Source organism: Choloepus didactylus, chromosome X, assembly GCF_015220235.1.
Source record: "Choloepus didactylus isolate mChoDid1 chromosome X, mChoDid1.pri, whole genome shotgun sequence".
Lineage (NCBI taxonomy): Eukaryota > Metazoa > Chordata > Mammalia > Pilosa > Megalonychidae > Choloepus > Choloepus didactylus.
The window spans coordinates 15,936,077-15,962,102 of NC_051334.1; the positions used below are offsets into that span (position 1 = coordinate 15,936,077).

Consider the following 26,026-nt stretch of genomic DNA (forward strand, 5'->3'; position numbering starts at 1 on the left):
AAATAAGCCAGGCACAAAAGGACAAATATTGTATGACCTCAATGATATGAACTAATTATAATAAGGAAATTCATAGAGATAGACTCTGGATTGTAAATTATAAGGGGAGAGATTGGAGGAGAGAATGGGGATCTGATGCTTAATTTGTACAGAATTTCTATTTAGGTTGAATGTAAAGGTTTGCAAATGGATGGTGGTCATGGTAGCACATTATTGTGTGTGTAATTAACAGCGCTGAACTATATGCGTGACTGTGGTTGAAAGGGGAAGTCTTGGGTCATTTATGTTACTAGAATAAAAGAAGATAAAACATGGGACTATATAACACAGTGAAGCCTGTTGTGGATGATGGACTGGGGCTAATAGTACAAGTTTAAGACTGTTCTTTCATGAATTATAACAAATGTTATACAAGGTGTTAATAATAGGGTTGTAAATGGGAAAAATACACCTTATGTACTCTATAGACTATAATTAATAGTATTATTTCAATATTTTTTCATCAATTGTAAGAAAGCTACCACACTAATGCAAAGTGTCAACAACAGGGGAGTATATAGGAATGCTGCATTTTTTACATGACTTTTCTGTAAATCTACAACTTCTCCAATTAAAAAATAATTTAAAAAAAAAACACCATTATGCTAAGTGAAAGAAACCAGACATCAAGTACTACATATTGTATGATTACACTTATATAAAATGTCAATATAAATAAATAAATCTATAGAGACAGAAATAAATCAGTGGTTATGTAGGGCTGGGGTAGCACAGAGAGATTGAGAGGTGACTACTAAAGACTATGCGGTTTTTCTTTTTGGAATAATGAAAATGTTCTAAAATTGATTGTGGTGATCAATGTACAGCTCTGCAATTATACTAAAAGCCCCTGATTATACACTTTGGATGGATTGTACAGTATGTGAATGTATCTCAATAAAACTGCTTTAACAACAACAAAAAATAAACAAAAAACAAAAAACAAAAAAACCAATCCATAGAGCTTTTTTGCTTCAGAGACCAGAAGCAAGAAACCCACTTTTGGTTCTGTAGGACTACCCCCTACACCTACCCTCTTATCAGTTTGGGGTTCTTATGGAAGAAAGGCGACCATGGCTCAAATGTTAAATTTGAGATCACTCATGAGTCACCACTGTCGATGACTGCAACAAAAATATTTATCTTTATAGCCATTGGGCTCAAAATGCTTTGTTAACTTCTAAGATTATAAAGGTCAGCACCTTTAAAGTCATACTTTAATAGAAAATATGTAACTTTTATCCAGTCACAAAGAAACCAAACAACCTATCGGTTTTGATTCTTAAGTTCATTATGAATACAAAAAGCAATTATTTTCCCATTTTGAATGAAAACACTCTATATTACATATTTCTAATTAATTTATTGTGACTCAAATGTTTACATTGAGGACACAGGAAGAACTCTGAATTTCACAAGATTCTCAAGTTAATTATGAAATTTAATATAAAATAGAGCATAGTATAAAATTTACATTTTCTCTCACCTGATTTATTTTTATCATGCTCTGCAGGGCTAGAAGTATTACCCTTGTAAGAACTAAAAGGCTGGCTACTCAAAAGGTTATCACACTGCAGGCTGTGGCAGAAGTTCTCGAGAAAGCGAAGAACAAATGATGCACTATTCACTGGGGGGAGCTGGACAGAATGATTCTCCCCATCAAAGGAGGCTATCGGGACAAAAAGATGATGTCAAACTCACCTCAGAGAAAGGTAAGAAATACACTAAAAAAAGCCCTCAGTCTATAAAATGTATTAAAGTTTAATTTATGGTTTGTAATTCATATAGGAATAATATTAAACTATAAAATTATGCTCCATTCATTCAGACACAATAGCCTATATTATAAATGCATTCTCATTTTTAAATATTCATAAAATAAACAACTGATCTATAATAACCCTTTTATTCCAAACATTCCATGGGTACAAATGTTGTGATATCTGTTCACACAATCATGGAAACCAGCTATATCATCTTAATGATTTCTTGAGTCACAATTTTATTTAGTTTCTTACTGATCAGTCTGTTTTCTATAAAAATTTAAAAGTACTATCAAACAAGGTACTTTATCTGTAGTGAGCTTAACACAGCATGTAAAAGGAAATATCTTTTCCCTTTACCTCAATTAAGAGAAGTACTCTGGCATCAATTCTGTTTTGAAAGTAAAGTTAAACTTTCCAAACCAGGTTAAAAGTTTATATATTATGTTTAAAATTATAAATATATTTTATAGCTATTATATCAATATAATAAATATTATCCTGTTTTAAATAGCTAATAGGATATAAATATTATTTAAAGGATAGTCTATATATTGTAAAATCCTTGCCTTCTAGAAACCTAAAATCAAATTTGGAAAAGAAGCTCAATAAAGGATTAGATGAGTATACCAGTTATTACTTCTCCTCCACGATTATCTGGTTTAAGGAATCCAAAAACAGTCTTAGTTTGAAGGGCACAATCCACACAGGCTTGTATGGTCCGCCGGAGCACCACATTCACAGGACCTGGGCCAAAGTGGTCAGGCAGTTGCTGGATTTTCTTCTGATCCAGGTAAGGGCCAGGGTTTCCATGTTTGTTTACATAGACACAGACTTGGGGGAAAATGTGAATACATATATAATAAACAATGAGATTTGCTATGTCCCACTAGCCACTTCACTCACTCAAAGAAATTCTAAATATAGTTACTATCAATGATCATTTCTGCTACCCAAAAATATGTGTGTAAAAATACTTTCACATTTGTGTAAAGCTATTAAACATACAAAGAAATAATCAAAATGCTTATTCAATTTTCTAGAGTTTTGCCCAAAATGATTACACTAAAAACTATAGTTTTAGTAGCATACAAAACAACTCTTCATACATTCCCATAGTATATAAATGGCATAAAGGTAGATCAGTATTTTCATCTTTATGAGAATTTTTTTCAAAACTGGTCATGTTTGGACATCCCTTTTGGACTGAATTTATTTTAAATCACCAATATTACACTTTAATTGTATTTTCTAAAGCCACCAAATAACTTAAGGTAAATGTCACAATAAGTTCTAACAACATAGACAAATGTATTTCATTAATTTTAAGAAACTAAACATGTTCCTTCTATACATGCTGAGGTTCGCTGAAGATACTAAAAAAATAAAATAAACTCTTTCCTTAGTATAATAAAAACATATTATATAGAGAAGAAAATCATCTATAATCACACAAATGTAAAGATTCAATAATTTTTCTTCATTGACAATCAAATGCCAATCAACATACATTGCAACAGCAGGATGATACATTACTAAACATAAAACATATTGCCCCCCCACAAATCAAGGAGTACATTATTTTTATCTATTACTTAATTTATATTGCAAATTTTCATATATACAGTCTATATTTAGTATAATAAAATCTCATTAATCTCACTTTTGCTTTGTTGAAATATATAATAATTCAACATTGTGGCAATAGCCAGAGGAAGGATGTACTCTGACACAGAAATGGAAAAGACATTAAAAACTTAACCTGTGGTGCTAATATCATCGACAAATTTCTACTGAACAGAAGTGAAGCTAAACAAGGATTTCAATATTTTATCTTCTCTGCATTTTACTCATTTAGCTAAGTCTCTCCTGCTCGTGGATTAAAAATCAGAAATAATAAACTGACAAAATGAGGTATGTAACAATAATTTTTTCTTTTGAGTGATTTTTATTTTAATAAAATTTAATTATAATTTCTCCTTAGGAATGAAAAACCAAGGGAGCAAAAGAGTATAAAGGAGATAATTAGGATCTGGGAGAGGAAACAACAGAACTTCCTTTTTAAAAATAGGAAAAGAATAAGGAAATATGCAGGAGATGATGAATAAAAAGGATTTATTTGTCTGGGTCCATGTCATTACAAACTCTGCAACAGCAGAGAACAATTTAAAGTCACCATGCCCCTTGATAGACAAGGACCTTGTCAAGAAAAGATACTTTTAAAAAGTATTTTTTAAAAAGTTTGAGGTAGTTTTCAAAACACATAGAATACAAAAAGACAAAATAAATTGTGAAGTAAGATAAAGGGAAGACAAGAATATATTTGACAATTAAGTAAATTTTATAAATATGAACTTTAAGGACACTGAATTTTCAAATGATTCATGTATTTAAACACACTGTTTCACTTTAGTATCAACTTGAATAATCAAAATTTCAAAAAAAACTTCAGCGTGAAAATGCTAGTGCTTAGTAGTATCATCTTTCTTCCCTCTTATTTTATTTCTAGGACTTCAAAGACACTGAAAATAATACAGAATAAAAGATTAGTAATTTTATACTCTTTAAAAAATACTAAGTTACCTGTAGACATCACTATTTTAGTTGACCCAGGAATGGCATCATATGGAATGCCACGGCCTCTGGTCAGCGAAGATAAAGAAGCTGTAGATGTAGAACACAGAGCAGGAAGAATTTTTTCCTGTTTTTAAAAAAAGCACACAAGTATACATTATCCTTTAAAAAATTTCTAGGTAAGGAAGTCAGAAAATTATTTGCATTGTTGGTTCGTAAAATTATCAGTTATCAGAAGTCCTCGGGGTTGAAAATCCCTGTGTGTGTCGTGTCCTGGAGTACTTTCCATACAGCACTCCTCAGAGAGGCCTGGGCACTGTCCAGGTGGGGAAGGAAGAGGCCAAGAGGCTGGCATTTCCAGCCTGACCCTTAACCAAAACAGTTCACTCTGTAAAACAGATTCCCTGTAAGATGAGTTCTTTCACACTGCAAAAAAAAAAGTCTGTGTATCTCTAATTCAGAGCAATACAACCAATGAAAAACAACAAGGCAGAGGACAGGGCTTGTCTTTAGAAAGCAATCACTCATCCAAGTCTTCATTGTATCTAGCCTATATTTCTCCATATTACATACAAGAATTTTGATAAAATTACTGCTTTGAACTGTCATTTGGGTTCACAGTATCCTAGTAAATCATGTCAAATTACAACTATTGTGTTGATACAAACTTGTTCTTTCTGTATTTTAAAAATCTGAAATCTAAATATTGTGACTTGAGACCTACGAAGATAGTATGTCTGCATTAACACTGCAAATGAAACAAAGTACACTTATTTAGAAAATGTGCTTCTACATTTCCATAACCTTTAAGGAGAGAAGAAAATAAGAGTTGACAAAAGAGAGACTCTATTACAAGAATAATTCTTACTCCAATGTAAAGACTTTCCAAATAAATAATGAACATGGCAATACTGAAATGGGGATATAGGTAACTGTATGAATGTCTTTTTATGATGAAATAAATAATGAATCTAAAGAAGATGAAGGTGGACTAAAATGCTTCCTTGTTAAACAAAGTTTGTTTTAAAAATAGTTACAGCCCCTAATCCCTACCCTCACCCCCGAGCAATGTTTTCAAAAAGATCTCTTCCAAGTTATCAAATTAAAGTAGGAATTATTTTAAATTAAGGCGTCAAAAGAAACTATTTGGACTTTTCTTATCTCTTCACAATTATACCAACTAATCATAAAGATCTTTTTCAGCAGCTGGAAAATCTGCATGAAACATAAGCATCAATGACATCTTCGTCATTTAAACTCAAATATTATTTATTTCACTCTAAATTGTCATTAACTTTTCTTAATTTTATATAGTGTATTTTAAATTAAACATTTTTATCTGTTAATTTACATTAGAATAATGTATTTTATTTTTCAATAATATAATTTTAAATTTTAAATGTATTAAATATTTAGTTTTATTGACTTATTTTATAAATTTTGAATGTTTTAAAAATAAAAATACCAATATTAATGTAAGCACCCTTCAATAGAAACTGGTATTGTTATTTTGCTCCATATAGCAAACATTAGTTGAAACAAAACAAAGTGTTACAGGTATTGATTGAAATCAGATGACTGAACTCAGAAGTGTTTAAGGTATTATTGCTGAAATTTAATTTGTTCCACAAAGATCTGAGAAGATTCGGGTTTGTCCACTTATTTTCAATCTACCTATGTCTGTATATTTAGAGTACATCACTTGTAAATGCATATATTTGGGTCTTTTTTAAAAATCTATTTTGATCATCTCTGGCTTTTAATTGGAAAGTTTAGTCCATGAACTTTTTAAAAAATAATTGAACTATTTATTATAGTCCATTGTTTACAATAGGGTATGTGTTGTACAGTCCTATGGGTTTTTCTTTTAATTTTTATTCTAGCAACATATATACAACCTAAAATTTTTCCTTTTAACCACATTCACATATTAATTATGCTCACAATATTGTGCTACCATCATCATTATTCATTACCAAAACTTTACAATCAACCCAAATAGAACTCTGTACAATTCAAGGATTAACTCCCCATTCCCTATCCCAATCCCGGCCCATGAAAACTTATATTGTAGATCCTCTTATGAGTTTGCTTATTCTAAGTATTTCATATCAGTGAGATCATTCAATATTTGTCCTTTTGTGCCTGACATTTCACTCAACATGAGGTCTTCAAGGTTAATCCATATTGTCACGTGAACCAAAACGTCACTGCTTTTTATGGCTGAATAATATTCCATTGTAGGTATTTACAACATTTTGTTTATCCGTTCATCAGCTGATGGACACTTGAGTTGCTATCACCTTTTGGCAATTGTGAATAATGCTGCCATGAACATTACTGTGCAAATATCTGCTCAAGTCCCTGCTTTCAAATCTTTAGTCCATTAATTTTTTTTTTTTTGAGACATGAGCTTTTATTATAGGGCTTACCTACAGGGTGGGGAAGTCGAGCCATGCTGCCCTGAAATCAGGAGCTGCTCTGAATCCCATTAATTTTTAGTGTAATTATTAATATGTTTGGATCCGAGTCTACCATTTTACTTGTTTTCTATTTGTATCCTCTGGGTTTTGTTCCTCTGTTTCTCTATTCTTGTCCTTTAAAAAAAAAACATTTCTTGGAATTCCATTTAAATTGTCCTATTGGCTTTTTAGCCAAAATACTTCTTTGCATTTTTTTTTTTACAATATACATTGGAGATTACAATGTACATCCTTATCTTTCCAAAGTCCACATAAAGTTAATATTGTACCACTTCACATAAAATGTTGAAACCTTTCAATGATATAGATCCATATCACCCATTCCAGGACTTTACACTATACATCTGCATATGGTATAAACCCCACACAACTATATAATAATTACTGCTTTAAACAGTCATACTGTTAATAAATTAAGAAGAATGAAGCAAAAAAGAAAGTCATTCACATTTATCCAGCTATTTACCATCTTTAAAACTATTCATCCCTTTTTGAGGATCTGTATTTCCATCTGGTATCATTTCCCTTCAGTATGATGAACTTCCTGTAGCATTTCTTGTACTGCTTGTCTACCAGTGATGAAATCTCTTACTATGCTCTCAACTGAAGATGTCTTTAGCTCACCTTCATTCTTGAAGAATATTTTTGCTGGATATAGAACGTTTTTTCTTTTAGGAATTTAAAGAGGCTACTCAACTTTCATCTGGCCTCCATTTTTTTTGTTAGCCAGTCATTAACCAAATTATTTTTCTTCGTGTACTTTCACATTTCTGCTTTCAAGATTTGTTCTTTGTCTCTGTTTTACAACCGTTTGACTACATTATGCTTTGGCTTACACTTCGTGTTTACTGCTTGTTGCTGGTTTAGTATTTTATGTATGTATACTTCTAGCTTTCATCAAATCTTGAAAGTCTTTGACATTATATATTCCAGTTTTTTGTTTTTGCCTCATTCTCTTACCTTTCCTTCTGAGACTCCAATTACATGGATCTTAGATCTTTGATATTATCTATAAGGTCCCTGAGGCTCTGTACATTTTCTTTTGCAATCTTTTCTTTTTTAAAACAGTTTTATTCACACACCATACAGTCCATCCAAAGTATGCAATCAACGGCTCTCAGGATAATCATGGAGTTGTGCATTCATCACCACAATCAATTTGAGAACATTCTCATTGCTCCAAAAATTTCCCAATCTTTTTGTCAATTTTTTTTTTGCTCTCAGTCCTTCACACCGGATAATTTCTATTCTTCTATCCCCAGGTTCATTTACTTTCATCTGTCATCTACAGTCGACTATTAAATCCAATAATTTTTTTTTTTACTTCAGATATTGCATTCTTCAGTTTCTAAATTTATACTTGGTTCCTTCTTATCCTTTCTGTTTCTCTGCTAGAATAGTCTATCTTTTTAATCAGTGAGAAAAAATATTTCTTTTATTTCATTAAGGATGGTTTTAATAGCTATATGTCAAGTAATTTTGGATTTTATCTTAGACAATATGATGTTAATTTGTGGAGATTCTGGATTCTGTTACTTTTCTCCAATGTGTGCTATTTCTTTTGTTTTAGTAGATAATTATCTTGGTTGGACTTGAACTTCAAACTTTGGTCTTGGGCATAGCTCCATCCTCATTTTACATCTTTTATCTTTAGGTAAGCTGAACTGTGTATGTTCCAAGCACATTTGGATTAGGAGTTCATCAGAAACATTGGTAGACAGACTTTGGGGATCCCTTCTCTGGCTTTTTCCCTTCTGAGATACCCCTATTCTCTACAGCAACCACAGTTTTCCTGGCTTCTATTTTCTGGTTTCACCAGGCCAGATAGATTGTGGTTTTTCCACCAACAGCCCTGGCTGCCTTGCATGCTATATGAAGCGTACCTGGCTCAAAGTTAAAAGCCGCAAACATAGAAATTCACCTCGTATAACACCTCTCCTCTTAGTGTATACTCCTCAACAGAGTCCATCTACTTCTGTTCACTCTCCAGTGTCTTCTGGTAGCTACTTTTTGTATTATTTCCAGGTTTTAGAGTTGTCTTCTGGAGCGTGGTCAGTTACGTAGGCTCTGACATCAACATTACCAAATTTATCACTGATTTTTCCCCTTCTGGTTTACTGATATAATTTACACACAGTAAAATTCACTTCACATTGATTTTTAAAGTAAACCAAGTTTTAAATAAGCTAGCCTGAAAATTAAAACACCCACACAGTACTTTCAATGAGGCTTTGAAGAAGTTGGACATTATTAAATGTTTTAAGTTTATCCAGGAAAAGACATAACAATCTCAATGGGTATGAGCCTCTCAATGCTCTTAAAGAATCCCATAAACTCTTAGCACCTTCCTAAAGGGTCTCATCATACTCGTAATTTCTTGAACTAGATGTTACAAATAATAACAGACCTACAATACAAATTAGAGTATAACTAACCTTTTTTCCTGAGTTTAGGCCTTTTTTCTTTGCTGTGGGATTTTTAAGAGAACTGCCTTTCTTGGGGACTGAAGTAGGTCCAGGTGGTTTAATCCGACTTGTTTTCCTGATTGGCTGTGTTGGTGATAATGGAGCAGCTTTCTGTGGAGACTGCATTGAACGCCGGGTACCTTTGGAAGAAGAAGATGGTGATTTTGTTACACTCTTGGTAATGGGAACTGAGGAAAAAAACACAACACAAAAATAAAATTAAAGTGAATGCCATAATTAAGGTATTGTCTTTCTATGGCTCAAAAGAAGTTTAACTCAGTCTCTAAAAACATTCCCAAAGGTTATTCATTGAAAACCACATAAAATAAAGATAGCATTTAAAATGAAGTTGTACATATTTTAGGATTTCATATTATTAAGAAAGAAAACAATCCTCCGGGAAAATAAAGAAGCATTTTAAAGAACTAGTAACTTCAAGCTTGACACAGTGAAAGTTTCTAGCATATTCTGTGTAAAGTAAGTTGCAATAATAAAACAGAACACGGCAAACATAATGAAATCAATATATGATCGAAGAATTTTGGCATATATTCAAATAAGGATTTGAAAATCTAAGTTATAGCTTCAAATGTTCCACTACAATATAATATCCTGTTACAATACAAACTCCTTGATGTATGCTATATATGTATGGGAAAAGTAAAAAATGTGCATTACAAAAAATGTTTTTAAAAATTTCATTAGAAAGTAAGCTTTTCAAAAGGACTCAATTCTGTTTCTTGCCATATCCCCAGCATGTAGTATAAAAATTTATCTAATTTAACTAGAGGAAAGAGTAATCATTCAATATATTATACACTAAAATTAGACTATATTATAAATGCCATGTATTTATTATCTCCTCAAAAAAGCAATCATATAACACACACCCATATATATGTAGTATGCTGAAACCCTATTCAGTATTGATTTAAACTACTTCAAATAGAAAATGGATTTGTTGAAATTATAAGGTTAAAATAATATATAGTATTATAACCCTGTGTTCATAGTGGTCACAAAGTGAGTAAAAGCCTTTTTGAAAAAAGTAGGTGAAATATAAAGGAGGACATGGTAATCATCTTTCATTAAATTTTTATATAAACACCTGAAACAGCTTATCTTCAGAAAGAACAAAGTTCAGGTAAGAAGAATATCCAGAAGAAGAAAAGCTATTGAATTGTAGAAATGAAAAGAAAATTAATAAATCTTGGGAAACAATCAGATGGCAAGAAATAAAGTCAAGAAGAGGCCCAGAAGCCTGGAACAAGGGGAACTGAAGAAAGAAAGGAGAAAGATACCAATATTTATTGGCTGCCCAATACATGCCAGGAACTTCAATACCCACATTTCATGTAATCCTCCCAAACATCCTGTGAGGTAGGTATTGTTTCCCTACTTTAAATGAAAGGAAACTTAAGGTTTATGAAGTTAGGTAACTTAACCATCATCACCCATTTAGTTAAAAGGGTTTTGTCTCCTAAGTGCATACATTTTCCATTATATCACCCTGCTTTCTGTCCTCTAACAAAAAATGTTATCAAATTCACTCCCGAGACAAGGTGCACGTTTTGTTTTGCTTTGTTTTTAAAGGGGGGCAGGCCCTGAAGGACAATGTTATGAACTGTGATGTGATGCTCCACTAAACAGTCAATAGGTGCTCTCTGACAGAGAGAGCCCTGTTTTGTTTTGTTTTTTAAACCAGATGTGGAGGCACGTTTATAAGGAGAAAACACTAACAAGTATTGATAAAAAACACACTGGTGAAACATTTCAAGCCTGAGGATTTACCCTTATTTAATACTTATTTCCAAGTAATACTTATTAAATATATGTTTCTGCTGGCACATATAGGTGCTTTATTGTTGAAAGGTAGCACTTGCCTTCTCTGAACTGTGTAAAGACATAGCACATACAGACAAATATGACAGAAAAGAAAATACACTTAAAAATGAATGGCAACCACCTATTTCTAGTTATTGTTACACATGTGCTGGCTTAGCTTACACATGGCTGGCTTGAGTAAAAATTGAAATGAATAAATATTGTCTGCTTAGTGTTTGTCAGATTTTCAATTCAGCATTTAATTAATACCAAGTGGGCTTTTTACTAGCCTAGGCAATTTAGGAAATTCAAAAGAAAAAATTTGGTCCCAGTCATATAGTTCCATATTTCATATACATGTGTATATTTGTCTATTTGTAATATTTAAATTTTAAGTAGATAACCTACATAATTTCCTTTTCCTCAAATAGCTTGAAAGTTGTATATGTAATAATCTGACAACAAGGGCAAATTTACTATAAAAATACACCCTATGAACTTGAGGCTAGAAATAAAATAAAAATCTGAATACCAAAAACAGAAAAACACAATATGGTTTAAAGGAACTAAAACTGAATAAAAATAAAATTTGTTATTTGTGTACATTTTGCTTTGGACCCTTTTTCAGGTTAAGAAATTCTTTTCAAGCCATCTTTCCTTATTCTTAAAACTGAATGCACAATAAAGCTATCATTTATAGTAAGGATCTTTCATACCAATGACTATGGTAAAATCAAAGAAATAATATATAAACCTCAATTTAGGAAAAACGTCAAGATACAGATAGTGATGGATACACCTGAATTATCCAACCTCAAGGCCTGGTGTTTCAGAGAAACTCAGCTCCCCTGCCCAATGCCTCTGCTTTGAATTTTGCTTGCTTTTTGTCCTGTAGAGCCCAATTTCTACAAATGATCAGTCGAAGGCAGCAGTAAAAGTAAAGGGGAGATAGAGGCAGGTGTAAATCCCTAAAGCTTCCTTCCTTCACCTCTGCTGCCATCCCATGCTACAGAACTGGCTTCCTTGAATGATGTCTCCAAACACATTCCTATTCCCCACCCCCCCACACCCCCGGCTCTGAACTTGATCTGTGTTGGGGGAACTATCCATTCGATCCCAGAAGCCTAACCTTGCTTCAGGAATTAAAAGTTCATTATAGCCAAAGTCTGCTTTTCCTCTGAAACTAGGCTTTTGAATACACAAGGACTGTTACTGTCACTTAAGTGTGACTACCTTTCCATGAGTGAGAGTCTTCTGAATCCAAGATTATTTCCTCATTTGCAGCAATAAAAATCCTTTTAGAAAACCTCAAATAGGCTGAAAGAAACACCTGAAGGAATCTACAAGGGGGAGTTACTAGTAGAAAGGGAAACAGTGAAGCATGTTCTTGGCACTTACCACAGCTGGCATTTGGAAGCCAGAAGGAAGTTTCTGGAAAGAGGCTGGATGGAGATAGATAGAAATGGGGCTCTGGTACCAATTGCTGTTTACTTGTATTCCTTCCCCTACTTATCACCACCTAATGCAAGAACACTGGTTCAAGATTAATTAGGTTCAAATCCAGTTTTTCCACATAATCCCTTTGTGATATTGTACAAATTATGTAACTTCTGCATGTGATACCTGGTACACACTCAATAAATGTTAGCTATTAGCAGCAGCAGCATCAGCCCCATTACCATCTCTGTCTCTATTCTTCCCTTCCCTTCCAGGGCCAGAGGGCACCCCTAAAACTCTTCTATCAGTGGATTGGAGATTGGAGAAACCCAGTTGTCAATGCCTAGTAAATGGGAGAAAAAAGTTTCCCCAAATAAGATATTCCTATTTATCCACGTTATCTCTGGCTAATACCTTCACTCCTGCCTTTTATGAAACTTCTTGAAAGACTAGCCCATGTTCACTATTATTACCATTTTCTCACTTTTGAACTCTCTGCAATTACACTTCCATGGACACCTCTTTCTAGGGAACCTTTGGATGCTAAGGTCACTAACAACCTAACAGCCACCGACAACGGGCACCACTTCCTAATTTTATTTGACTTTCATAACTAAATGCTGCTGATAATGCCTTCTCCTTTTTAAAACCCCTTCTTGGGTCTCACAAAAACCTACCTCTAGGCCACTTTTCCTAGACAGAAGATTGGCCACCTTCTCCCACCACCATCCCCACCTCAGTTTTACATGCTCTAATTTAGTCCCATGATTTCAACTACTGCCTACATGTTTCCCAAATTGCACATGCATGAACTTGACCATGTGCATGCACACTCCTCAATCTCTCCCTCTTGGGAATAGGCTTCTCTCCCAACTTCCAGAGTCCTATTTCAATAGTCTACCAAATATCTCTAAATAAGCACTGCAAACTTCGTATGTCCAAAAGTAGAACCCATTGTGCTTATACTATGTGCCCTACCTTGAACAGCATTACCTTTCTTTACCCAATTATGTGGAGTCAGAAACCTTGCAATCAACCTTGTATTTTTCTTCTTCCTCCCTCCCACATCTAGTCAAGCCTACCTCCTAAGTATTCCCAGGATGTGCTCTTCTTCATGCCTGTTGTCAATGTCTTGGTTCAGTACTTCATGACCTCTCACATAAGCTACCTTAGTCTCTTCGTTGGCATTCCTGGCTGCCCTTTCCACTCCATACACTATAGTTCATAAGGATGATCTTTCTACAATACAAATTATTTATCACTTTTTCATTTAAAAATCTTCAGTGATGCCACATTATCCAAATGCTAAAATCAAAACTCCAAGGCCCTCTACTATTGCCCCTCTGCATATCTTCTTAGCCTCATCTTTCTCTCCCCCAACTGTTATTTTAGATTCAGCCATAATCATGTGCTTCAGGTCTCCAACTGTCTAACCCTTTATGCCTTTGCAGGGGCTGCTCTTTTTTTCCAAGAAAAGCCTTCCTTCCCTTCCTTCCAACCACTAAACTATCATATATTCTTTGAAACGCTGCACAATTATCAGTTCTGTAAAATTTCCAGCACTAAGCTCTCCAGGCACAATAAAACACAGGACACCCTTGATGCTCAGACATCAGAGATATTGTTTTCTCTTTTGGTACAGATCTTATAGCATCTTATCTTTACTTGCATAGCTATCTGTTCTACCACACTGTGAGTTCCCTAAGGGAAGGTACCATGCAAATTTCCCTGTTATATTTCCAACAATTGGTCTAGGGCCTACCAATAATGGACATCCAATAAATGTTTGTTGAATGAATGAATGTTTAATTAAGTTTTTCCTCTGATCTTATGTTCTCATAGAAACAATTCAGATAGTTTATTCATTAAATAGAATACAATGGTTTGATCACAACATTTTACAATTTTCTTGGCAAAAAAAAATGCTTCTAATTCTAACCAACCAACTTAAAAATCTCCATTTCTAGAATACACTCCACTCAAAAAGGAAGGAAGGGAAATTTGTGTATCTCAAATGTACCAGGGACTTGGCATATGTTGTTATTTTTTATTCTGCTGAATAGCTCAAATCATTTATTGTCAAACCAAGTTGACTATTCTCAGGCCTACAGGAATGCTGGGATCTAGGGAATCTCAGAGTACATTCTGCTTGATGTGGTTCTTCTTGGGCTTGATGTTCATGCGTTTCCAGACCTCAGTTGTGGTGTGGTCTGCTTTGGTGCCCCACTGAAGTCGAATGTGGGGAAATGGAGCAGAGTGCACAGCACCTATTGCCTACACCATTTTGCCTATACCCTTTCTCTTCCTCCACAGGATTCCCGCGGAGTGTCAGGAGGACAGCCAGCTTAGCCACCTCCCCTAGGAGCTGGATGCGGTTACTATGGAGAAAGAGGACACTCAGGATGAAAAAAACAGTCAAGACAGGGTCAATGGAAGTCAGGTCATTCAAGGACAGGTCAATCCAGGCCAAGTTCTCTAGGTGCTACAGCAGTTGTGAGACCACCTGGCTGAAGTCTCTCAGGTCACTGAGAACATTGTTGTTCAGCCACAGAACTGGGTCAGCGACTTCCCCGACTCTGAGTGCCTCAGATGCTGTAGCCCTGTCCTTGGCTCCTTACTTGTCAGATCTTGGATGACGTGGATGCTTCTGAAAGAATAGCCCAGGAAAGGCTCCTGCACTGAAGTCTTAATATAGTCCCATTTGTTCATATCTCAGGCCATCATTTATTGTGTGCAAACATGGGCCCTGAGAGTCCAGGTGCAGCCTGTCACTGAAGCCTAAAATTCCAGCATTAGGGATTCATTCCTTTGGACTCAGGGATTGTACCCTGTTAAAATGGAAATACCTCCAGCCTTGGTGTCCCACTACCTCCTGCATATATTATGTTAATCCGACTTTACAACTTTGTAAAGTGAGTGTTATTACCTCCATTTTACATATGAAGAAATAGACTCAGTGAGGTAAGTTAACTACCCAATCCAGTATTACACATCCAGTCCAGAAGTGGTAGAACTGGGATTCAAATTCGGGACTGTCTCACCCAAAGGCCCATACTCTTTGCTTCAGCTGGGTACTATTTCGAATTAGTGAGGAATAAAATGAAAAGAGACGATCTTTTAATCAAAATATTTTCTTCCATAAATTTATCAAGCAAAATAGAGAATTAAATAATTTGGTTGAATTTTTTTCAGGGTCAAATTTGAAGAAACTTACATATAAACCACAAAGAAAAAAACCTTAAAGTAGTATTGAAAACAAATATTAACATGCCCTATTAACCTAATGTTTAGGTACTTTAGGTTTTTCTTCAATTCTCTAGGCTGAATATACCTTTAAGGAAAAAAAAAAATTGCACCAAATAATGGAGGAGTACTTTCCGCGAGTCTTTCTTTACTCTTTAAATTTTCTTATGGCGTTTCTCTAATTCAAGTATTTACAAAACAGACCACATTTGAAGTCCATTAATTACTAGAATAGAGTAAGAATACCTAAGTAGAAGTGATCTAGTCAGTACAATTCTACGTACACAGAACAGACTACAACATATGCTTCTCACAATGTCCTTAATTGGTTTCAATGACTACTGGCAATTAGTTTAACATTTCTGATTTTTTAAATTAAAATATCCTAAGGCTTCTATACCAAAATATTAGCAGTGATTATCTCCATATGGCAGGAATACTAGCAATTTTTAGATTTTCCTCTTATCATTTATCCTTATTTTCTAAAAGTTCTACAGTAAACATCAATTGTCATTAAAAAATATAAAATGCTCCAACAAAAACAAACAATCCAACCACTTAAAGAAAAAAAAAACCCAACAGAACCAGCCATTCTAAATATTTAGATGTCTCTAAAGAAAAAAATTATTCAACGCAAGCATGCTCAGTCTCCAGCAATTTCAGAATTAAAGGGTAGAGAGCTTCAATACCACAGGCTAAAATCAATTCAGAGAAGCTGATTCAGCAGAAAGACAACGATAAAAGAATCTTTATTATCCATGTCTCTATTTCCCAAGTAATTAACTGTCAGGGACACACAGTATCTACCTCCATTCATGCTAGTAGGTACATTCTCTCTGTCCCACAGGTCTCTGCTTATCATTCTTATATCATCACTTAAGGACTTCTCTGAGATACTGTTTTTCACTCTATCTCCCACTTTCCCACTGTGCCCGAAACAAGCATAAAAGCCCTTTTTATCCCTCCCGATTTTCAGTTTTAAATGTTTATTTGTTTTAACTAATCACTACAAGGAAAAGGTACGGCAAACACTGGAGAAGTTAGAAAGGAAAACGAGGTCTCTAATTTTTAATGGCAGCTGAACCCAGTTTTTATGGAAATGGGACCTGTCCTTCCACATTATAACCCTTGTTTGACCTTGCACTAAGTTCCCTATTCCAACCTGCAGACTAGTCCCGGTTCCGATTATTTAACAAGCAGAGATGGCTGACATGGTCAGAGTCCAACAGAGTGAACAATCCCAGCCCTGCTGCCTTAGCAACTCCATCTCCTTGATGACCCACGTACTTTTCCTCTCAACACCAAGAATCACACTTTTACAATATTAAAAATACCTTAAACAAAAAATGTTCAAAAATAGATTGGGGGAGGCGGGGCAAGATGGCAGACTGGTGAGCTGTATGTTTTAGTTACTCCTCCAGGAAAGTAGGTAAAAAGCCAGGAACTGCGTGGACTGGACACCACAGAGCAATCTGTCTTTGGGCATACTTCATACAACACTCATGAAAACGTGGAACTGCTGAGATCAGCGAAATCTGTAAGTTTTTGCGGCCAGGGGACCCGCGCCCCTCCCTGCCAGGCTCAGTCCCGGGGGAGGAGGGGCTGTCAGCTCCAGGAAGGAGAAGGGAGAATTGCAGTGGCTGCTCTTATCGGAAACTCATTCTACTGATTCAAACTCCAACCATAGATAGACTGAGACCAGACACCAGAGACTCTGAGAGCAGCCAGCCCAGCAGAGAGGAGACAGGCATAGAAAAAAAACAACACGAAAAACTCCAAAATAAAAGCAGAGGATTTTTGGAGTTCTGGTGAACACAGAAAGGGGAAGGGCGGAGATTAGGCCTTGAGGCGCATATGCAAATCCCGAAGCAAGGCTGATCTCTCTGCCCTGTGCACCTTTCCTTAATGGCCCTGGTTGCTTTGTCTATTAGCATTTCAATAACCCATTAGATCTCTGAGGAGGGCCGTTTTTTTTTTTTTTTTTTTTTTTTTAAATCCTTTTTGCTTTTTCTAAAACAATTACTCTAAGAAGCTCAATACAGAAAGCTTCAAAGAATTGAAATTTGGGCACTGTGGAAAGCCGCCTCCCGAATCGGGCCTAGCGTATGCGCTGCAGCCTGCTCTAGAGTTACCCCCGCCCATCGAGTGAGCCAAGATGGCGCCTGCATCCTGTTTCCGCATAGTGACGCATGTATCCGCCACCCGCTCCTACCAATCGAAATCCTGTATACGCGATACTAGCCTAGAAGCTTATTGGTTGTTAATTGTGTATAAAAGGTCTTACCCGGACGGGGTAGGGTGAGACAGCCCACAAGGAGCCGTGCCTGACGGCCACATCGAGGCTGCTCTCCCACGAGGCGCCGTGCCCCGTGTGGGAACCAGTAACACAGAATGTTCATCTAGCTGTAGTAAAGGGCTTGCTTTCACAACTGCCGTGTGGTTCGAGTCGTGATTCATGACCAGGTTAGTTCGCGCAGTCTGCATCTCTCTCTCTCCTTCCCTGTTTCCCCTCGCCGGCCGGGAACCGGGGACCGAGCGGGGCAGCGCCGGACAAGTGGTGGCCCGTACGGGGACGCTCCTCCTCCTGCCTCGCTCTCGACGGTCCCTCTGTGAGGAGAGCAGCGCTGCGCGTCGAGCTTACGGCGGACTTCCCGCGCCTGATCAACGCGAGAAGGTGAGTGCGTCTTATTACATGATAGTTAGGGCCCGTGGGTTTTCAGGTGACCCCGGGGGACTCGGAAGAGCTCTCCGAGTGACTGAAGTATAGTGCCGACTGCAATCATGGGGCAGTCCGGAAGTTCACCTCTCTTAGCTCCCTTAAAGAACCTTTTGAAACAACGGGGTATCTCGGTCAGGAAAAGCTCCCTTCAGCGTTTTCTTGATGATGTTGATACTTTTGCCCCTTGGTTTGCCTGCACCGGCAGCCTTAGCCTACCCTCTTGGATGAAGCTCGGTCGCGACATAGACCGAGCGCGCCAGACGGGCGTGTGTATGGACCCGATTCTAGTACCCGTATGGGAGACCGTCCGTGCGGTCCTTGAACTAGAATCGGCTACCGGCCTAAGCCCGTCCTCTGTCTTGCAAGAAGCACGGTGCGCGCTCCAAGAAACCCAGTCAGTTTCGTCAGCGGACGGCTCCTGTAAGGGCAAACCGCCGGAGTCCAGTGACTCTGACTCAGAGTCAGATGGCGATACTGACGAGAAGGCGGAAGCATCCCCGCTAATTGAGTGGGAGGAGCCTCCCGCCACACCCGTGCGGCCTTCCGCCCCGCCAATGTCTACCGCTGCACCCCCAGGGACACCCCAGCTCCCAACTGACGCCTTGGGCGGTCCCACCAAAGGACCTTGCCGAGAGCTCCCTCTAGTGGCCATGCCCAGTAAATGTAATTATCCTTTGCTGCCAGACCCGGAAACCCCGATGGGTCGGTCAGGGGAGGGGCAACCTTTGCCGTACCCCCCGCCCGAGTATACAGGCCCTCAGGACCCTTTGCCATTAGGTAGTGGTGGGAGACATTTCTGGAGATGGAACCCTTTCACAACATTTAGACCTTTTGGCATGCTGGGTGGCTACCAGCCACTTGAGCCGCAGCCAGTCTCAGAAATGTACCCGGTTATTATCAATCCCCAAGGTGGCAATCGGCACGAATCATATGATTACAAACTATTGAGGGAATTGAGGCAGGCCGTCCATCAGTATGGCCCCAATGCCCCTTATACCTTGAACATGATCGAGAACCTCTCTGCTCTAAATCATACACCCGCAGATATTTTTCAGCTAGCCCGTGCTTGCTTGCCGTCAGGCCGATTCATAGATTGGAAAGCATGGTTTGAGGAGTTAGCTGAAGAGCAGGCCGCAAGGAATGCGGCGGGGAGACGTGGCGGGTGGAATGCTGACATGCTGTTGGGGAGAGGCGCCCATGCCCAGAACCAAACGGGTTTCCCACAAGAGGTCTATGCCCAGATCTTCCGCTGTTTTGTGGGTGCCTGGAAAAAGCTAACAGGTGAGGGAGAGGCTCAGGCCTCACTCAGCAATATACACCAAGGCCCCACAGAACCATTTGCGGATTTTGTAGCCAGGATGCAAACCGCAGCTGAGAGAATCTTCTCAGATCCAGGAGTAGCAGAGACTGTGGTTAAGCAAATGATTTTTGAGCAGTGCAACAAGGAGTGCAAAGTTATCCTGGCACAAAACAGAGCAAAAAATTTGACAGAGTGGGTCAGGCTCTGTAGAGATGCTGGCAGCCCTTTAACTAATGCAGGTCTAGCTGCCATGCTAGCCAGCTCCCTACAGGTGGCTACAAAAAGCCCGAGAACCTTAGGGGCAAAGTCTAACGGGTGCTATGGCTGTGGCCAATCAGGGCACTTTAAGAGAGATTGTCCCAATAGACGTCAACCCCCTGCCACTCAACGGTTTGGCGAACCAGGTGCAGCAACCAGGCCGTGTGGCCGTTGCCACAAAGGCCCCCACCGCGCAGAAGACTGTAAATCGGTTTTCGATGCGCAGGGTAGACGCCTCTCTGGCCGCCCCGAGCAGATTCCAAAAAACGGGAAGAGGGGGTCCGCCCTTTCGACGGACCCCCTTGCATGCCATTCGACAACACAGGATCCGATCAAATTCGTGCGTCCCCCGGCTCAGCAGGACTGGACCTCTGTGCCACCTCCAGACTCGTACTAACCCCCTCCATGGGTGTCCAGTTAGTAGGGACCTCCTTCAAGGGGCCCTTACCGGCTGGTACTGTAGGGCTCATATTGGGAAGAGCATCCACGGCCCTGAAAGGATTAACAGTTATACCAGGACTTGTAGATTCAGATTTCACAGGCCGTGCCCAAGTTATGGTTCAATCTCAGCGGGGCACCTTAGTCATTGCAGAAGGTGATAAGCTGGCGCAGCTCCTGCTCTTACCCAGCTTACATGCAGTCTTTCCAAGCAGAATCAGACAGAGAGGGGAAAAAGGGTTCGGATCCAGTGGAGCGATTTTTGAGGGACTCCATATGTCCCTGGAGTCTCGACCTATGCTAACCATTAAGGTGCAAGGCAGATCTTTCTTGGGCCTGCTCGATACAGGGGCCGATCGGTCTATCATAAGACAACAAGAATGGCCCCCCACCTGGCCAACGAGCAGGGCGGAAGAGCCCATTAGAGGAATAGGCCAAATTTCAGCGCCCATGCTCAGTGCAGCTGCCCTTCATTGGGCCGATGAAGAAGGACACCAAGGCAGTTTCCAGCCTTATGTATTAGCCCTGCCTGTGTCTTTGTGGGGAAGAGACATTCTGACCCAAATGGACGTTACTTTAATTAGCGGCTACTCCCCAACCTCTAAGCGACTGCTAAAAGAAATGGGGTATACCCCCGGCAAGGGTTTAGGAGCTTCACTGCACGGACGTGCGGAGCCTATACAAGCTGCCCCCAAGTCTGACAGACGAGGCTTGGGTTTTTCATAGGGGCCACTGAGGAGAGATTCCCACCCACACCTATAAAACTAAAATGGAAAACCGAGGCTCCGGTGTGGGTGCCTCAGTGGCCCTTGCCACAGGAAAAACTTGCAGCGTTGCACGCCCTAGTATCAGAACAACTAGAAAAGGGCCATATCGCCCCTTCCACGTCACCGTGGAACACCCCTATATTCGTAATAAAAAAGAAATCTGGTAAATGGAGACTGCTACATGATCTAAGAGCTATTAACGATTGCATGGAGCCTTTAGGGCCCGTTCAGATGGGACTGCCCCTCCTCTCGGCATTACCGGAGCACTGGTCGATTTTCATCATAGATCTGAAAGATTGCTTCTTTTCTATTCCGCTCCACCCTGAAGACACCCCTAAGTTTGCCTTTACTGTGCCCTCTAGTAATCAAGAGGAGCCCTGTCAACGCTTTGAATGGACAGTCCTGCCCCAAGGCATGGCTAATAGTCCTACCATGTGCCAGCTGTATGTCGCTGCGAAGCTAGCTAGCACTCGGCAGCAGTTCCCTCAAGTGAAAATCATCCATTATATGGATGACATTCTCTTAGCCCATAGAGACACAGATCTTCTTAAAACAGTTTTGTCACATTTAGTCCTTAGTCTTAGAGAAGCTAACCTAGAGATTGCCCCTGAAAAAATCCAAATGACTGACATTACCACTTTCCTGGGGGCGAAAGTCGCACCCACTCATGTTTCCCCCCAAAAGGTGTCTCTCAGGCTAGACAATATACACACTCTCAATGATCTACAAAAACTCATGGGGGATATCAATTGGATCCGTCCATACCTAAAAATACCCAATGTCAAACTAACACCTTTGTTCGACCTGTTGAAGGGGGATTCTAATATAAACTCACCTCGAAGCTTCACTCCAGAGGCAAGGCGAGCACTATGCCAGGTGGAACAGGCGCTCAGTGGCGCTGCATTGAAGAGAATAGACCCTGATGAGCCTTTTGAAGCCTGCGTGCTGCCGACAGAATTACAGCCCACTGCGGTACTGTGGCAGCGGGGGCCGCTGCTCTGGGTCCACCCTGGAGTTTCCCCCAAAAAAGTCCTAGAGCACTATCCTACAGCGGTTGCAGACTTGGCCCTAGAATGCATTAAAAGGGCTGTGCAGCATTTCGGTCAGCAGCCCAAAAATCTCAGGGTGCCTTATTCTTCCCAGCAGCTTGAGATACTCACCGGATGCATAGATCAATGGGCCATTCTCCGGTGTACATTTCTTGGTCCCATTAACAATCAGTTCCCTAAGGCTCCTCTCTTGCAGTTTGTCACCCGGCACCCAGTGATTTTTCCCAAAGTAACCTCTCCTAGGCCACTAGCAGGCGCCCCCACCGTATACACGGACGGCTCCAGCTCTGGAACAGGGGCGTATTGTGTGGAGGGGGACACTCCTAAAACAGTGCTCTTCCAACCACAAAAGCCTCAATGGGTAGAACTGCAGGTTATCATTGCAGTCCTGGAAAGCCTTTCCGAGCCCTTAAATGTCGTCTCGGATTCTGCTTATGTTGTGAACTCTGTACAAATTTTAGAAACGGTGGGCATTGTTAAACATTCCTCTACAGTAAGGACGTTCTTTGCCAAACTACAGGAGGTTATATGGACCAGGCAACACCCTTTTTACATAACCCATATTAGAGCCCACACAGGTTTGCCTGGCCCTATGGCCCAGGGGAACCATAGCGCAGATGTAGCCACTCGACAGCTGCACATCTTTCCGACGCTGGTACCGTATCAACAAGCCCGAGAATTCCATGCCAAGTTTCACATCAATGCAGGTACCCTAGCTAAGCGGTTCAGCATACCACGTGCAGCTGCTCGAGATATTGTCCGAGCCTGCAACAATTGTGCAGAGCAGAGAGCAGTCCCCTCGGTTGGGGTCAACCCTAGGGGTCTCACCCCAGGGGATACTTGGCAGATGGATGTCACTCATCATTCAGAGTATGGTAAGATCAAGTACTTACATGTGTCGGTGGACACATGCTCCCAAGTTTTATTTGCCTCTGCTGAACCAGGAGAAAGAGTCTCCCACGTCATTGCACACTGCCTTGCTGCATGGGCAGCTTGGGGTAAGCCAAAGACGTTAAAGACGGATAACGGGCCTGCCTACACTAGTAAATCCTTCCAAAAATTTTGTGACAACATGGATGTCCAATTAAAACATGGCATCCCCTATAACCCTCAGGGGCAAGGAATCATTGAAAGAGCGCACAGATCTCTCAAAGACTTGCTTAAAAAACAGAAAGAGGGTATAGGCCACGGCCTGTCCCCAAAAGCTCGACTGTCTGTAGCCTTGCTCACATATAATTTTTTAAACGAAAATTCACAAGGAATGACACCTGCCCTGCAACACACCACCCCGAGTCCTCCGCATAGAGGTCTAGTCCGTTGGAAGGATGTCCTGTCGGGGCAGTGGAAAGGCCCTGACCCGGTGCTCAGCTGGGCCAGAGGCTCTGTTTGTGTTTTTCCCCAGGAACCAGGACGTCAACCAGTGTGGGTTCCGGAAAGACTGGTGAGAACCGTGACATCACCTGAAGAAGCCAAGGAACAGCTGTCAGAAACGCCAACGAATATACAACCTGAACCATTAGACCAAGCCTCCGACCCTGCTGATGATGGCGACGACCGACAAGACGATAATAGTAGGACTGACCACCCCGCGGTTGCCCAAAAAGAGGATCGGTAACTCTGTTCTTTGCTCTCCTATAGCAATCCTTCTAATCTGCCTTTTTCTTTTTAGTGGAACTATATTTCCTCCACAAGCTTCAACGAGTCCTTCCCCCTCACCAATGACACACTGATCCTCTCTTTTGCTAACCTCTCTGTCAAGGTTGTCAACACCACAGTTGCGGCGAATGCTACTTGTGAAACTGGTAATGGCGAGTTAAGTAAGGGAGTCTTGCTTGAATTTCTTAACGTTACAGGGAAGAGCCGCCAGTCTTGTGAAGGGATCTTGAGTAAAAAGGAGACTCAAAGGTGCCTTTTCCTTCCAGGGCTTGCTCCTACAGTCTGCAACCGTTCCAAAGACCCGGATGCCTCGCCGCCCCCGCTATCCTAGTGTATCGCCCAAGTTATGTCTGGCTCCCCGTCAAGGCAACCGACTGGGTTGGCCCTGTTTCTCAAGTTGTTTCACTTAACAATATCCCCTTCTCTAAGTCTAGGCGTCCAAGAGGCATAAAAGAATGGCTATCGAATGCTGCCAGTGTAGCTTCCTCTTTGTTTGTCCCAACGATCGGGCAGGCTGTGCTACAAGCATGGACAGATCGGCAGCTCGCCATAACGATGGAAACGGTAAATGGCTTGGTCAACCTTACCCGAGACGTGCTACGCCGCCACAATCAGATGCTGAACTTAAATTTCCAGGCCATTCAGAAACTCCAAGCGGAGATAGATGAACTTGGACTGGAAATAGATGGACTCTGGAGAGTGCTTCAGCAAACATGTGACACCCGGTGGCTTACGGTTAAACTCTGTGTCACTCCTGTCAGGGCCAACGTGACCGGAAGCATTTCCAGAGTCTCTGATTGGCTGAAAAGGTCATATTTTCCTGAATTTGTTAATCTCTCCCAACAGGTGGAATCTAGTTTAGACACAATTGGGGGGATCAAGTTAAAACCCGTTAAAGTCGATCTCTCCGGGTTAGGCGAGGTTCTACAGAAACTATTGCACAGTGTTTCTTCCTGGTTCTCTTGGCCCAATTTAACTAATTGGATCCTCATTGCAGTGGGATTATTGGTGGGATTAGTCGTTGTTAAATGTTTGCTAGAACGCCTGTTTCAAGCGCAGCAGCAATTGCGTGTTACCACTATGATGGCTATGACTCCCACCTCTGTTACCCCCGATAGTGACCGATTTATTAACCATACCCCTTCCTGGTCGCCTCAGGTGGGGCGCTTTGGAGCAAAATTTGTAGCGAATCGCATGGCTGTTTCTCGGGTGTAAAAGGCGACACCAGTAGTCATAATTTTGTCTCAGGTGGGTCTCTAGGGCAGAGTCCTAGTTGTGGCCAGACTGGACCCTAGCCATTGCACAGAGACACCTAGTGACACCCCCGACTCTGGTTACTGCTGTTCCTGCCCCCGTCGTTGTTCCCCAGTTGCCAGGCAAAGCACTGCAGGGAGAGTCACGTTGCTTCCAGCTTACGGACTCTCCGGTCTCCATATGACGTGAGCATTCTGGTTGGTGCTAGAGGCTCCGCCGCTGGATGGCTGAGGCCTAGTCCAGACTCCCCAAAGCACCAAAGAGGTTGTGAACCATTTGGGTTCACGGGAGCACGCTCATCACTGGAGACACTGGGTCAAAAATAAATAAGAAAGGGGGAGATGTGGAAAGCCGCCTCCCGAATCGGGCCTAGCGTATGCGCTGCAGCCTGCTCTAGAGTTACCCCCGCCCATCGAGTGAGCCAAGATGGCGCCTGCATCCTGTTTCCGCATAGTGACGCATGTATCCGCCACCCGCTCCTACCAATCGAAATCCTGTATACGCGATACTAGCCTAGAAGCTTATTGGTTGTTAATTGTGTATAAAAGGTCTTACCCGGACGGGGTAGGGTGAGACAGCCCACAAGGAGCCGTGCCTGACGGCCACATCGAGGCTGCTCTCCCACGAGGCGCCGTGCCCCGTGTGGGAACCAGTAACACAGAATGTTCATCTAGCTGTAGTAAAGGGCTTGCTTTCACAACTGCCGTGTGGTTCGAGTCGTGATTCATGACCAGGTTAGTTCGCGCAGTCTGCATCT

The 26,026-nt window shown here is 40.3% G+C and overlaps 1 protein-coding gene and 1 pseudogene across 1 annotated transcript in view; both read right to left on the reverse strand.

Moving 5' to 3' along the window:
* Positions 1-1,140: 1,140 nt before the first annotated feature.
* The window catches only part of LOC119523332 (sex comb on midleg-like protein 2), a 114,732-nt gene continuing 89,846 nt past the window's right edge, over positions 1,141-26,026 (reverse strand). The window contains exons 9-13 of the mRNA XM_037822100.1: positions 9,295-9,464; positions 4,386-4,503; positions 2,433-2,636; positions 1,526-1,708; positions 1,141-1,163 (exon numbers count right to left, since the gene is read on the reverse strand). Of these exons, the coding sequence (XP_037678028.1) occupies positions 1,141-1,163; positions 1,526-1,708; positions 2,433-2,636; positions 4,386-4,503; positions 9,295-9,464 (698 nt within the window). The remainder of the gene's footprint in view (positions 1,164-1,525; positions 1,709-2,432; positions 2,637-4,385; positions 4,504-9,294; positions 9,465-26,026) is intronic.
* LOC119522839 lies at positions 14,719-15,294 on the reverse strand (annotated as a pseudogene).